Genomic DNA, 13,618 nt, shown 5'->3' with positions numbered 1-13,618 from the left:
CCATAGGGGTCAATGGGGCCCCTGCCTAGCAGGGCACAAATACAAATGAAAACTATTTTTAAAAGAAATTGCTGCTTCCTGGAGATCTATAAAGGAACAGGTAATTTTAGCAAGTGGGTTTAGGGTGACCCCTAGAGTCAGTTCTACTGGTGGACCCTAAGCATCCTATCCCAACGCTGCCCAGAAGCTATCTGATGGTTCCTACCAGTCTATGATGGTGCCCATACACCTTAGGCTACAGTCATCTGAACCTGACAACTTTGATGGGTTCAGCCATCTGTCTGAAGAGTATGGCAGCCTCCAAAATAAACAGAAGGGTCAGGTGTGTTGGGTATTTATAGTGGCTGCAGAAGTTGGATGCCGCCCAAGGTTGTCCTGGAAAACATGAATACAGCCATAGGTCATAGTCCGCCTCCATGTTTTCCAGGCAGCACTAGGGAGTCATCCAACTTCTGCAGCCGCCGGGAATCAAACAATTAGCGTTCGTGTTTGGATAACATTGCTGAACCCCAACATTTTGAGAGATTCACTCAACACTCCTGAAGGTCTATAGGCTTCAATTAGGATCTTCAAAAAATTCCATTTTCCAATGATCTGTGAATCACTAGTCAAGTGTAGAGATACGCCTGGAAAAACAGATCTTTTGCACAATGACTTCTTTGACTAGATGAAAAGCTGAAAGGCGTGGTAAGTGTCCTAGTCACATAATCGCAGCAAGCAACATTTTTATTATCTGCGAACTTCGAATTTACACAGTTGTTGTTGGCAACATTCACATAAAAAAAAAAATCCCTTGAAATTACCGCAAAATTAATTGCGGAAGTAATTGTTCATCAAAATTCATTTACTTTCAAATCAACTGGTGTCAGAAAGTGCTAGAGAAATTTACTTCTATTAAAAATAATCTCCAGTCTTCCAGTACTTATCAGCTGCTGTATGTCCTGCAGGAAGTGGTGTATTCTTTCCAGTCTGACACAGTGCTCTCTGCTGCCACCTCTGTCCATGTCAGGAACTGTCCAGAGCAGTAGCAAATCCCCATAGAAAACCTCTATTGCTCTACAGACTGGAAAGAATACACAACTTCCTGCAGGACTTACAGCAGCTGATAATTACTGGAAGATTTTTAATAGAAGTAAATTACAAATCTCTGGCACCAGTTAAAGTGAACCTGTCACCCTAGTTGCTGGGGTCAAGCCCGCTTGATGCCCCAATGGAGCCCCTTATACTTATCCCCCTCTCGAAGTCCCGGACCCCGTCCCGCCGCGGAGAGATCCCCATTGGAAGCCGTGCGCGTGCTCACCAGGGTTAATTTCGACGCCCATAGAGAATGATTGGAGTAGTCATTCTCAATGGGCGTCGGACTCATTTCTGGTCAGCGCAGCTTCCGACGGGGATTTCTCGGCTGCGGGACGGGGTGACAGGTTCACTTTAATTTGAAAGATTTTTTTAAAACTTTTTTGCTGAACTACCCCTTTAATAGACAAGGCATGCTGGGAGTTGTAGTTTCTCAACAGTTGAGAAGCCATAGGTTTAGGAACCATTAAATATTGAAGGAGTGACCTGTCTTCTCATATAGAGGTATCCCCAGTATGACTGGGAGTCTGCAGCTCCACCATTATAACCAGTGACACCAGTGAATGCAGGAGGGGGGGGGGGGACACTATAACGTCCAGCAACGCCAGGACGCGTCGCCTAGCAACGGCAGCCGCGGGTCACATGACCGCCGCGCGCACCACGTGACCCGCTGATTGCTCCACACCTTCGGCCGCGTTTAGCGGGGAGGTCATGTGACGCAGCTGATCATTGGACTCGGTGGCGGAGACATGGAGGTGCCGGCTCTCAACCTGAAGGTATATCTCTACATTGGCCTCTATATACTCGGTGCTGTACCTTGTGTTATTATTACACACTTTATTATAACTTGTGGAGGGGGGGCTGGCTTACAGTAGTCACAGTCCATAGAAATACATGGAGATTGGGAACTGGAAGGAGTTACATTTTCTTTTTATTAATTTTTTTTCAATTTGTGCAACTTTATTAAAAAAAAATTAAAGTTGCAACCGCTGATTGTCGCTGTAATTGGGATTTCTTAGCGATCGTTAAAAAAAAAAAAATGGTGTGGAAAAAGTGGCGCGTATCATCTAGTGCGTGTTATGATGCGTATATAATAGTAGATATATCAAGCCTGTTGCCAAAACTACAATTCCCAGCATGCCCGGACAGCCGTTGGCTGTCCGGGCATGCTGGGAGTTGTAGTTTTGATAGACTGAAGAGCCACAGGTTGATGGGATACAGCCCTAGATGCTGCTGTTGTAGTGGTAGACTGTCAGGGCATGCTGGGAGTTGTAGTTTTGCAACATCTGAAGAGCCGCAAGTCATACAAAGACCCAAATCTGCTGCCATGCTCATGTTCTGCTCAGTCCCCTCAGTTTCTATCCTGTCCAGGCCTGCTGGGAGTTGTAGTTACTTTTCCAAGTCGATTCCAGATACGCTGTATTCTCTCATGTAACAGTCCGATTGATCCTGACTAATAGAAGATGATATCTGGATGATGTCATATATATATATATATATATATATATATATATTTATATATTTATTTATTTTACATTTTTCCCCCCCAGTCTATTGTTCCCTGTTATCAGCCACCATAGAGTGTTAGTGTTTTTCAATGGGATGATGGGAGGAGAAGTCTAGAAGCCTACCTGCCCACCATGATCAGTGTATTTCATCACGTATCCCCAGTGCTGATATCCAGGAACAGCTCCTCCTGTAAGGCCGGGGTCACACATCTGTGTTCTGGCCGCTAGTCCCGGCCCCTGTGGACAGCTGTCACCTACAGTCAGGGTGTAGGACAGATACAATAATGCCTCCCTGTTATACTACTGTGAGCCCAGCCTAATGCTGCTGTGCTAGTATCAGAGTTACTGTCCCTTTAATTGGTTATATGGTGGAGATTGTTCCTGACATATTTACAGCCATATTGCCGCCTGAGCTGGATCTGTATCTGGGGCCTTTGTGTTTCTCTTACTTCCCCAAACATCAAGTTTCAGGAAATAAAACTAAGAATTCTTGCAGAGCATTGCATTTCAGACATAGCTAGGTATATGAGCCTGTCCCCATGTCAGGAACTGTCAAGAGCTGCAGCAAATCTGTCCTCTTCCTGCAGGACATACAGCAGCTGATAAGTACTGAAAGACTGGAGATTTTTTAATAGAAGTAATTTACAAATCTCTTGCACTCTCTGGCACCAGTTGATTTGAAAGAAAAAAAAAATTGGTCAACAACCCATTTAAAGTGTTCCCATAATAGATACTGATAGGCAAAGTCTTGACAACGGCTGACAGATTCTGACAACAGGACAGAGCTCTTGGGGACCGGCATGGACTAAGCTCAGTTATTCTCAGAGTTGTAATTGAATTAATTGAGATATGAGGAATCGCTTGGGGTCACTATAGAATATAATAAATTTCATTTCATTTCCAGCAAAACACAAGACACCCACACGTTTCAGGACATTGAGATCACGGTGGGAGTTGTAGTCCCACAATAACTGGAGAGCATGGATTTAGAGTGTGTTCACGTATCTGTAAACGTTTTGCCATCACAGATTATAGGGGGCCATGTAAATAGTAAAGGGGTACTCCAGCAATTCTTTTTTCTTTAAATCAACTGGTGTCAAAAAGTGGTATGGATTTTTCATTTAGGCCCCCTTCACACGTCCGGAAAATCTGTCCGGATTTCCGGACTCATAGACTAACATTAGACACGGACACCCTTCCGGATTTTTCCGGAAGGGTGTCCGTTCCGGAAAATAGGACCGGATTTTTTAGATCCTGTCCTATTTTCGTCCGGAAATCCGGCACGGACGCCCCCATAGAAGTCTATGGGAGCGCCGGAATCACGGGCATTTTCCTGATGTATATCAGGAAAGTGCCCGCGATTCCGGACTGGTAGAGAGCCAGCCCCGGCCGCCGTCCGATCACCCGCACACCCCCACCCCCCCCCCCGCACCGCACGGCACACTCTGCCCGGCACTACAGGGCTGGCCGGCCAGAGTGCGGTGCAGATCCCCCCCCGCCCCCCGCCGCCGCCGCCTAACCCCCAGTACCCGCTAGCCCCCGACAACCACCCCGCGCCCCCATACCCGCCGCCGCCGCCGCTCACCACCGGAACACCGCCCCCCCCCCCCCCCCCCCCCCCCCCCCCCGGAACTCACCACCGGGCCGCCCGCCGGATGCTCCACACCTCCGACCGCCGCCGCTGCCCGGACCTCAGCACTGCACCCGGACCCGGACGCCAACCTCGCGGCCCCGACAGAGCAGGATCCGGGACAGGTGAGATTACCCCTTAGGACTACTACTCCCACCATGCTCTGCTGGCAGGCCATGATGGGAGTTGTAGTTCTGCAGCCTGTGGCCATCCATATTGCAGAAGCACAACTCCCATCATGGCTCTGCTGGCAGGCCATGATGGGAGTTGTAGTTCTGCAGTCTGTGGCCATCCAGGTTGCAGACGTACAACTCCCATCATGCCTTGCTGACAGGCCATGATGGAAATTGTAGTTCTGCAACCTGGATGGCCACAGACTGCAGAACTACAACTCCCATCATGCCTTGCTGACAGGCCATGATGGGAATTGTAGTTCTGCAGTCTGTGGCCATCCAGGTTGCAGACGTACAACTCCCATCATGCCTTGCTGACAGGCCATGATGGGAGTTGTAGTTCTGCAGCCTGTGGCCATCCAGGTACACGGGTACCTGTGATTTATGTTGGCATACCAGACAATATTATCTCATCAGGAAATCCTGAAGGTTTTTCCTGATGGTTTCCTGATGGTAAAAACGGATTACTGTCAGGAAATCCTGATACTTTCCTGATGACATTTGAGGTCTCCTGATCAGGATTTCCTGACAGTAAAAACTGACACGGACGTGTGAATGGGGCCTTACTTCTATTTAAAAGTCTCCAGTCTTCCAGTACTTGAAGAGCAGGAGAGGTTTTCTATGGGGATTTGCTGCTGCTCTGGACAGTTCCTGACATGGACAGAGGTGGCAGCAGAGAGCACTGTGTCAGTCTGGAGAGAGTACACCACTTCCTGCAGGACATACAGCAGCTGATAAGTCCCTGAACATTTGATATTTTCAAATAGAAGTAAATAAATCTATATAACTTTCTGACACCACTTGATTTAAAAGAAAACCCTTTTCACTGGAGTTCTCCTTTAAAAGTTATGTCCTAAGTACAGGGTCAGGGATAACAAGCTGATCCGTGGGGGTCCTATGGGTTTAGGTGTCTGAATGCCTTAACCTTCTGACCCCCAGATTGTCTTATTGGTTCCTGAGAAGGTTTATGTAAGGGCCCTGACCTTGTTGGACACACACAGTGCTCACTACCTGTTGTTCTCTGTTATCAGCCATTATTACAGCCTGTTTTCTATAGGATTCCAAACGTCTGAACGGTTTGGCCCCAGATTTGGCCCATAAGGACAACGGGTGTCTGGGAAAGTTTTCATAAAGATCCCGACCCTCCCTGACACATAAAGCCTTCACCCTCTCTTCTCTATTATAAGGGTGCGATGATATTTTGTACTATACACTGGAAGAAGTAGACAACCTTTTCTGTTGTGCCATTAATCCAGCGTCACAGGAGTATAATATGGTCCGACCATGGGCTGAATGACCTGAACCGTTACAGTGAACAGTTACAGTACAGTGGTGCCTTGGATTACAAGCATAATTTGTTCTGCGTCTGTGCTTGAAATCTAAATCCACTCTTAAACCAAAGCAAAATTTCCTGTAAGAAATCATTGAAATTCAGACAATTGGTTCTACACCCCAAAATAATTATTTTTTTTATTCTGAATAACATGTAGAACAGATGAAACAGACGATGAGAAACAGCTGGATATGTGATATGTAAGTTACTGTACAGTATAGCAATCAGCATGTGGAGTATAATGTATAGTAACTGTATAACCCTGATAACACAGCAGCAGTTTGTAGATACAGGATGGAACTGCAGATCCCCATAATGCAGTAGTGTAGTACAACAGGCTAGAATAGAGAAGCAGGGCTGCTGCCAGAGGTCTGTGTGGTCACATGACAGCAATGGGAAAGAGGGGGGGGGGGTGTTCAGCATGAATCAGGAAGTGAGAATCACAAAACTGTGCAGGAGGAAAGTGACAGAAACTTTTCTATACATCGGTGTGTATAGCTGAGTGTGAGTGCAGGCACATTATAGCAGCAGTGTGTATAGCTGAGTGTGAGTGCAGGCACATTATAGCAGCAGTGTGTATAGCTGAGTGTGAGTGCAGGCACATTATAGCAGCAGTGTGTATAGCTGAGTGTGAGTGCAGGCACATTATAGCAGCAGTGTGTATAGCTGAGTGTGAGTGCAGGCACATTATAGCAGCAGTGTGTATAGCTGAGTGTGAGTGAAGGCACATTATAGCAGCAGTGTGTATAGCTGAGTGTGAGTGCAGGCACATTATAGCAGCAGTGTGTATAGCTGAGTGTGAGTGCAGGCACAATATAGCAGCAGTGTGTATAGCTGAGTGTGAGTGCAGGCACATTATAGCAGCAGTGTGTATAGCTGAGTGTGAGTGCAGGCACAATATAGCAGCAGTGTGTATAGCTGAGTGTGAAAGAATGAGCAGGACATATGGTGAGCACAGTATAGCAGCACTCTCTGTCCGGGGAGAGAGGGGTTACAGCTATGAAGAGATTACCTCCACAGTCCTGTCCCCTGATGCAAGCCCCAGCCTGAAGTGGATCTGCTATGATTTGGAAGGTGAGGGAGACTTCCTGGGTCAGAGTACAGGGCTGTACTCCCCCTCCCAGCTCTTAAACCAAAGCGATGCTCTTAGTCCAAGTTACAATTTTGGAAATCTGTGAGCTCTTCTTGCAAGACCCTCTTAATCCAAGTTACTCTTAAACCAAGGTACCACTGTAAATACATGATCTGCACCACTGGTGTATGCCAGGGAGAAGGCACAGATTCGCCCTTTAGGGCCTCCCACGCCTAATTAACCATGATTTACGCCTGTTCGCTTGACAGGTGTAGATTTCTGTGCCTGCTGTACGGCCATACCTTCCTCCTTGGTGCCCCGTATGCAATAAAGACATATCGGCAGGTTAGATTTGGCTGATCAACTCTTTTGTGCACTGTTGATATCCATGATTATCGGCTGCGCCTGTCCCTGTGTATACAGGAATCTACAGCAGACAACTCTGAATTTTAACGGCTGCACTAATGATACAGCGAACATTGATCACACTTGTTTGCGTCCTTGCATGGCCTCTTATCAAGCCGTGTAAAAGGACCCTTAGTAGCTTTTTATAGTTCGCCCCCTTTAAGTACACCATTAAGGAAATGTGACAATTGCTTCTGTTTGTAAAGCGATCACATGATGGTGAGGTTATTGGGAAACGTCCCCTTACATCACATGTGCCAGGAAGAGATAACTGAGTGTCATTTTGACACCAGAGCTTACACTTCACAGGTCATAGTATGGTGAAACCTCTTCATCAGATACGGATAGGTGTCTGCTACCAGAAGAGAGAAATACAATGCTGCTCTGCTCACCAACCTGTGGAAACTACAACTCCCATCATTCCCTGACAACCTCATATCCACAAAACCCCAACAGCCGGGGAGCCACATATAAGGGAACACTAAAGTCTTGCGCACCTGCTGGGCTTGTGCCTGTACACAGCAGCCAATCAGAACAAGCAGAGCTGCAGTGTAAAGTGTGGAGAGATGCACTGGTAGCCTGAGCCATTGATAAAATAGGAGCTGGACTTTCCACCACATCAGACTCCTCTAGAGAATGTAGCTAAGCTGAGGTTTGTTTAATAAGCAAAATTAGGTATATTCTGATTTTTATTTATTTTTAATTTATTTTCCTGTTTCCCTCTCGTCTTCCAGGCCATCATCTTTGTGCACTGGCTGCTGACTGTTTTGTAAGTATCCATGCTACTCCCAATCCTCTGTCCATGTGGACTAGCGCCATTCACTGACATCTATCATGCGGACACTGGTTCTAAACTGGTAGTTTGCTTGTAATGGAGTCATCTACAGTGTACGGGTCCAGACTAATCCTGCAATAAGTTGTCTACAAAGAAGCTTAATTAAAGTGTAGCTGTCATTTAATTTAATTTTTTATTTTTTTTTGCAGAAAACAAAAGTTCAAGCAATTAAAAATAGTTTTTTTAGGCTATAAAGCCTCTTACTGTACTTGAAAAGCTGTTTGCTTAGACCATTATAACCTATGGAGGGGGGAGGGTCTGAGGGGGATGAGTGAGTAGGGAGAGGAGAGAAGCAACTGTACAGTTTGTAGACTCTCTGGGCACATAAAACACTGGAATGACAGGTCAGAAAGGTTAATGCTGGTCTGGGAATTTGATGAGAGAAGATTGCAGGTTGATATGCTGTGCCTTTTCTCCTCTCTGTGCTCACTCACCCCCCTCGGCCCCTCCCCTCTCCATAGAGCATAATGGACGCAAAAATTCTGCTAGCTGAAATACTGCTCAAATAAATACTAAGACAGTCAGGAAAAAATGGCCTTCTCCGTAGCATATGCTTATTGTATATGTCGTTGTCTTGCAGCGCGTGTATATTCCCTGGTTGGCTTCCAAATGCCTATTACTTGTCGAATTTCTCTGTCCTGGCGATGGGCATCTGGGCTCTTGCACAAAGGGACTCAGTAGACGCCATCTTTATGGTAAGACCATTATAATGTGTGAGGCCAGCCTCCCGCCATGTTCTGTGCCCCTTGATGCTGACTGCTGGATGCTGTATTTGCAGTTTATGGTCGGACTGGTGACCACCATTGTGTTGGACATCCTCCTCCTCGCCTTGTTTTACGCCATTGCAGAAGACACCGTTGAAAAGACGTCCCAGCGGGATCTGTTTCGATTCAGTGGAGGAATGGCGATCTTAAGCCTGATCCTAAAGCCCTTGTCTTGCTTCTTCGTATACCACATGTACGTGGAGCGAGGGGGTGAATGTAATATCAGTTTAGGTAAGTGGTTGTATATTTATAGGACTACATAGGGGTGTATAGGTAATAGTCTATATTATGCCCTTAAAGGGATTATCCAGATTTTTGTAGCTATAACAAAAGTCCCCAACCTTGTAATGTTCTTTGTGTTTCCTGTCTGTTTGCTTTTCTTATTTTTATTCATAGGCTTATATAAAAACCCCATCCCTGATGATGAATAGCTCACACGGGAGCACGGGGCAATGCAAAAGGTGGACATGATCAGGATGGGTTACAGCCTCAGATTGTGAAAAAACATGGCTGCTTACTTATAAACACAGCGCCTCACCCATCCTCAGGTTGTATGTGGTATTACAGCCCAGCCCCATACACCTTAGTGGCATTCAGCTGCAATACAACACGTAACCTGTGAACAGGTGTGGCGCTGTCTATGGAAGAAAGGAGCCATTTTTTTCTGGTCTACTAGAATCCCTTTAATATCTCCTTTCTATGCAGAGGCCCAAATCTTGAGGCAGCACTACCGAGCGCTTCCTATAACAATATGTACATCTATGATTACTGTCTAGTGCAGTATTGTTATGGAGACCTTTCACCACCCGCATGAATGTGTACATCCTGCCGGCCTTGAATAGTAGTAGTTGTGGATGTATAGGTATAGATGTCAGTGTTTGTGGTTATTTAGAGTGACTGTAATCACAAGTGTGTGTAATAATAAGAAGGTATGATGTCATCAGATTGTCTCAGTAGTGCAGCCTCAGGCTTTGGGCCTTACTTCTGGTATGTCCCTGGGTTTGGAATGGTGGTAGAGCTCTGTGGTCTTCCATTCTAGCAGCTGATTCTGAGCTGTCAGTGACATGCCACCTGCCCATCTGTCTGCCATGGAGCCGGCGCTCTTGTCTTACCTCTCATCGCATCACACAAGCCCCACTGATCTCTACTTACCTGTTGGTGAAAAATTCATGGACAGTAGTTTAGACCTGAAAAGCTCAGGACATGATTACACGCTGACACTCGGCCTCTCTTATTACAGACGCTGCGCAAAACACGCAAGGGTTTAACCTTCTTGTAGGACATGAGAACCCTGTAGTCTGCATATCGCTAGGACACACCTTTTGTAAATGCCCATGAGAGTCATGAACTGCTGTGCCCATAAGGGTGACTGGGAGGAAAGAGCTGGGGCCCCGGCTTTTCTTTCCCATCTCAGTAGATGTTTCCACCAATCCTACATTGATAGTATATCCTGATGATATCACTCTACAAGATGAGAGTACACCCTTGAAGAGTTCATTTTACCAGATGGAGGACCGTACAAACGAACATTAAGAAGGTTATCCACAAAAACAGCACCAGACCTGCACACAGGTTGGATGTGATATTGCACCTAGGCTCCTTTGGAGTAAATGGAGCTGAACTGCAATACCACATACAAACTGTGGACAGGTGGGGCGCTGTTTTTTAAGAAGAAATCTGGCATATTTTCTTACCCTTGACATCTCTAAATTGAGGCATTGAGACTGTTTCTAACCAATTGCATGTGTTTGTGGGGGAGATGTTTCTTAAAGGGTTTGTGCAGGTGGGAGTCCTTTATCTGAGTTTATCAGAGAGTCTGGAGTACATAGTTACCATATTAGAACGTGAATCATAATATATCGGCTGCCATAACCAGCACGTGTGTTGCGGCTCCTGGGATTGGTGGAGGTGGCCCGCAGCTGTATACTCTCCACTTTAAAGCCTTGTCCTCCTCTTCCCCCCCCCCAGGCAGCACATCTTAATGCATTCACGTCTTTACTGGTAAGTTTTGCGGCTTTGTGTTACTTTTATAGCAATTCTTTGCTTTGTCTCATCGGTGTCTGAGGTCTCCAAAAGACGATAGTCCATTTCATGTTGGAACACACACACACACACACCATCAGGGACCCCAAAATTCCTCCAAATAGTGTCTTAGTTATGCCCCGTCCTGTGAATACTGTGGATAGGGCATTAATAACCCACGTGGAAATACCTTTTTTTAAAGTCTGTGGGATTATAGGTTGGACTTGATGTTCCCATTTCTTTTCTCAGCCTTATCAGCTGTGTATGTCACTATTAATGGGTCTATGGACATAACAAGTCATCATGGAGATCCATGGTACAATACATAATGGCTTCCGCTTCTTTCTGCTTATTTAAAGGGAACCTGTCAGTCCTGGATGCCCCCCATACTTAGCCCATCCTGATGCCGGTCCTACCACGGAGACACAGCCACTCGCTCATAGGCGCGCTCAATATGCAAATGATCAGAGTCCGACGTCCATAGGAAGTCACTGCTCCAGCGATTTCCTATGGACGTTGGGTTCGGGGGGGGGGAGGCCATATCATGGGGTAGGGTGGGTTCGGTGGGGGCCATATCCAGGGGTAGGGTGGGTTTGGTTGGGCCGTCCAGGGGTGACAAGTTTCCGTTAATGCTAATCCCAGTTAACCATTGCAGGTTTGGTGTCCACTCCACTTTGCTTCATTCCGCAGTCAGTGTCATCCTATCATTTTGGTTGTATTCTCCTTATTAAGCCTCATTTTATTGTTCTCAGGCTTCCTCACCGTGTCCCGAGATCGGAGCACCTATCAGACCATCGACCACACGGATACTCCGACCGAACAAGACAAACTTCCCTCCCGATACTGAGAGAGAGACCATGGCCTTCAGACCATATCTATAGGGGGCACCAGAAAAACGGAGAAGGCCGGGACCATCTACACAGGTCCCCCTCGTGTGTCGGTGTGAAGCCATTTTTATTGATGCCTGATGACCACCACAACGGAGTCACTCTTGTACCAAGTTGAACGGGTTGTGGCAGCCATTTTATGGACTTAACCAACAGTTTATGAGAAATCGTGTAGCGTCTGCCCCCTTTAACAACCAACATACTGAAGAAAATCTGGACCGTGGTCCTGTTAGGGGCAGGTTGACCCTTGTGGATATATTGCTACACACAAAATGGCCGCTTTCCCTGTGTAAGCCACTAACAGGCGTTCTAGTAAATGCTGTAAAACCTGCACTACCCAAAAATCTGTGATTTATTGCCGTGGAATTGACTTCGTTCTCTCCTCTTTTTCTGCGTTTTCTTTTTATACTTTGGATTCTATGTAAAGGGAGAAAAATATCCTTACTAATGGTTGTCGCTCTGTTTAAAATGGTTTCCCGTAGCAACCAATAGGATCGAGGCTTTCATTTATTAACCTCTGCTAGGAAAGTGAAAGCTTGATTATGATTGGTTGCTATAGGTCACATCGGTTGCTATGGGTCTCTCCCATGACGACCACTGGTAGTCACATATAATTATTACATGATTGTTTTTTTTTGTGAAATACCTTACATTTTCATTAACAAATTGTGTAATGTATTATGCAGCAGAGGGCGGCCATTTTGGGTCTCGAGTTAGTATATTGCATCACCTTCCTGAAGCCCTGAGGGAATAATTCACTAAATCTGGTGTAGACCTGCCATGTAACATGAGAGTACACACTATTATTAAAGGGAAAAAAACATAATAAAAACTAATTTCACTGTTATTTTACAAGAAACAAATGAGAATTAGTGTTGCTAATGGGAGTGCGGTGCTCGTAAAACCAATCAGTCATAGGCAAATATGCCACAAAGCTGCCATTGTTATTAAATACAGCTCCTCTCTTGTCATGTGGTGATAAAAAAAAAAAATGGCCGCCTCCACTGTTGGCTACAGGCTTCATTATAACGTTACTGTCTACCTTTTCAGGGAATGTAAATTATTTATGTTACCTCGCCGTGCCTTAAGATGCCATAGACCTAATGTTCCACACGACACGACCATGAGCGGTGACCCGCAGTGACCGTAGTATCGGCATTTCTATACCGCCCCATCTGTCGTTACCATAGGAGCCTTCAGTTACAAGAGTCACCACCTATATATACTACAATGTGCATTATAATTCCGTATACTTTGCCATGGTGGTTTTTGTGTGGAAATTTGTTAGGTTCATGGTCAGATTTCTTCGATGTTTGTACATTTTTGTCTGTTCCTTTGTATAATATTCGATTGTTGCGTTCTTTGTATAATATTCTTATGTAAAGTATTTTGTCCCTTTGGAAGCAAATAAATATCTAATTGAAAAGGAAAACATTTTCTGTGAAAATATCTATAAAAGGGAAGGTGGTCAAGAACGATGGTGGACGCTCCTTGGCAGATTGTGTGTATATAGGAATATTCCCTATTAATCCAGGATTATTGGAACACTGGGCTACCTAACCTGTTGCTACCAGGCTGTTCCAAAACCACATTTTCCATCATGCCAGAATAGAACCAGGGTTAGTTTTATAGTCGATGGCACTTTTAACAACAATTAAAATAATTTTAGTATAATAATCATATAAACCACCATATAGTGCCTACATAATAATTCCATATATATATAATATATATATAGCCCAACATGTTAGGTAGAGCCCATAATTTTGTATAATCATATAATGCCACCATATCACCATATAGTGCTTACATAATAATTCCGTATATATATAGCCCAACATGTAAAGTAGAGCCCATAATTTTGTATAATCTTATAATATTACCATATAGTGCTTACATAATAATGCTGTATATA

General features: G+C 45.2%; 1 protein-coding gene across 1 annotated transcript; it reads left to right on the top strand.

Annotated features, from left to right (window-relative positions):
- Nucleotides 1–1,739: 1,739 nt before the first annotated feature.
- AGTRAP (angiotensin II receptor associated protein) lies at nucleotides 1,740–12,034 on the top strand. The gene is made up of 5 exons (XM_069946667.1): nucleotides 1,740–1,850; nucleotides 7,930–7,964; nucleotides 8,611–8,725; nucleotides 8,809–9,025; nucleotides 11,569–12,034. Exons 1-5 carry the CDS (start codon nucleotides 1,824–1,826, stop codon nucleotides 11,661–11,663), a joined length of 489 nt encoding a protein of 162 aa, XP_069802768.1. The 5' UTR covers nucleotides 1,740–1,823; the 3' UTR covers nucleotides 11,664–12,034.
- The last annotated feature ends 1,584 nt before the right edge of the window (nucleotides 12,035–13,618 follow it).

The sequence above is a fragment of the Dendropsophus ebraccatus genome, chromosome 12 (assembly GCF_027789765.1).
Source record: "Dendropsophus ebraccatus isolate aDenEbr1 chromosome 12, aDenEbr1.pat, whole genome shotgun sequence".
In the NCBI taxonomy this organism is placed as follows: domain Eukaryota; kingdom Metazoa; phylum Chordata; class Amphibia; order Anura; family Hylidae; genus Dendropsophus; species Dendropsophus ebraccatus.
The sequence above is the reverse complement of the archived record's forward strand: the minus strand, read 5'-3'. Positions and strand labels throughout refer to the sequence as shown.

Excerpts from the sequence above, each read along its gene's own strand:
- AGTRAP (XM_069946667.1), top strand. The coding sequence starts at position 1,824 with ATGGAGGTGCCGGCTCTCAACCTGAAG. Across the intron at positions 7,965-8,610 it reads CACTGGCTGCTGACTGTTTT|CGCGTGTATATTCCCTGGTT; the intron begins GTAAGTATCCAT and ends GTTGTCTTGCAG. Across the intron at positions 8,726-8,808 it reads CAGTAGACGCCATCTTTATG|TTTATGGTCGGACTGGTGAC; the intron begins GTAAGACCATTA and ends CTGTATTTGCAG.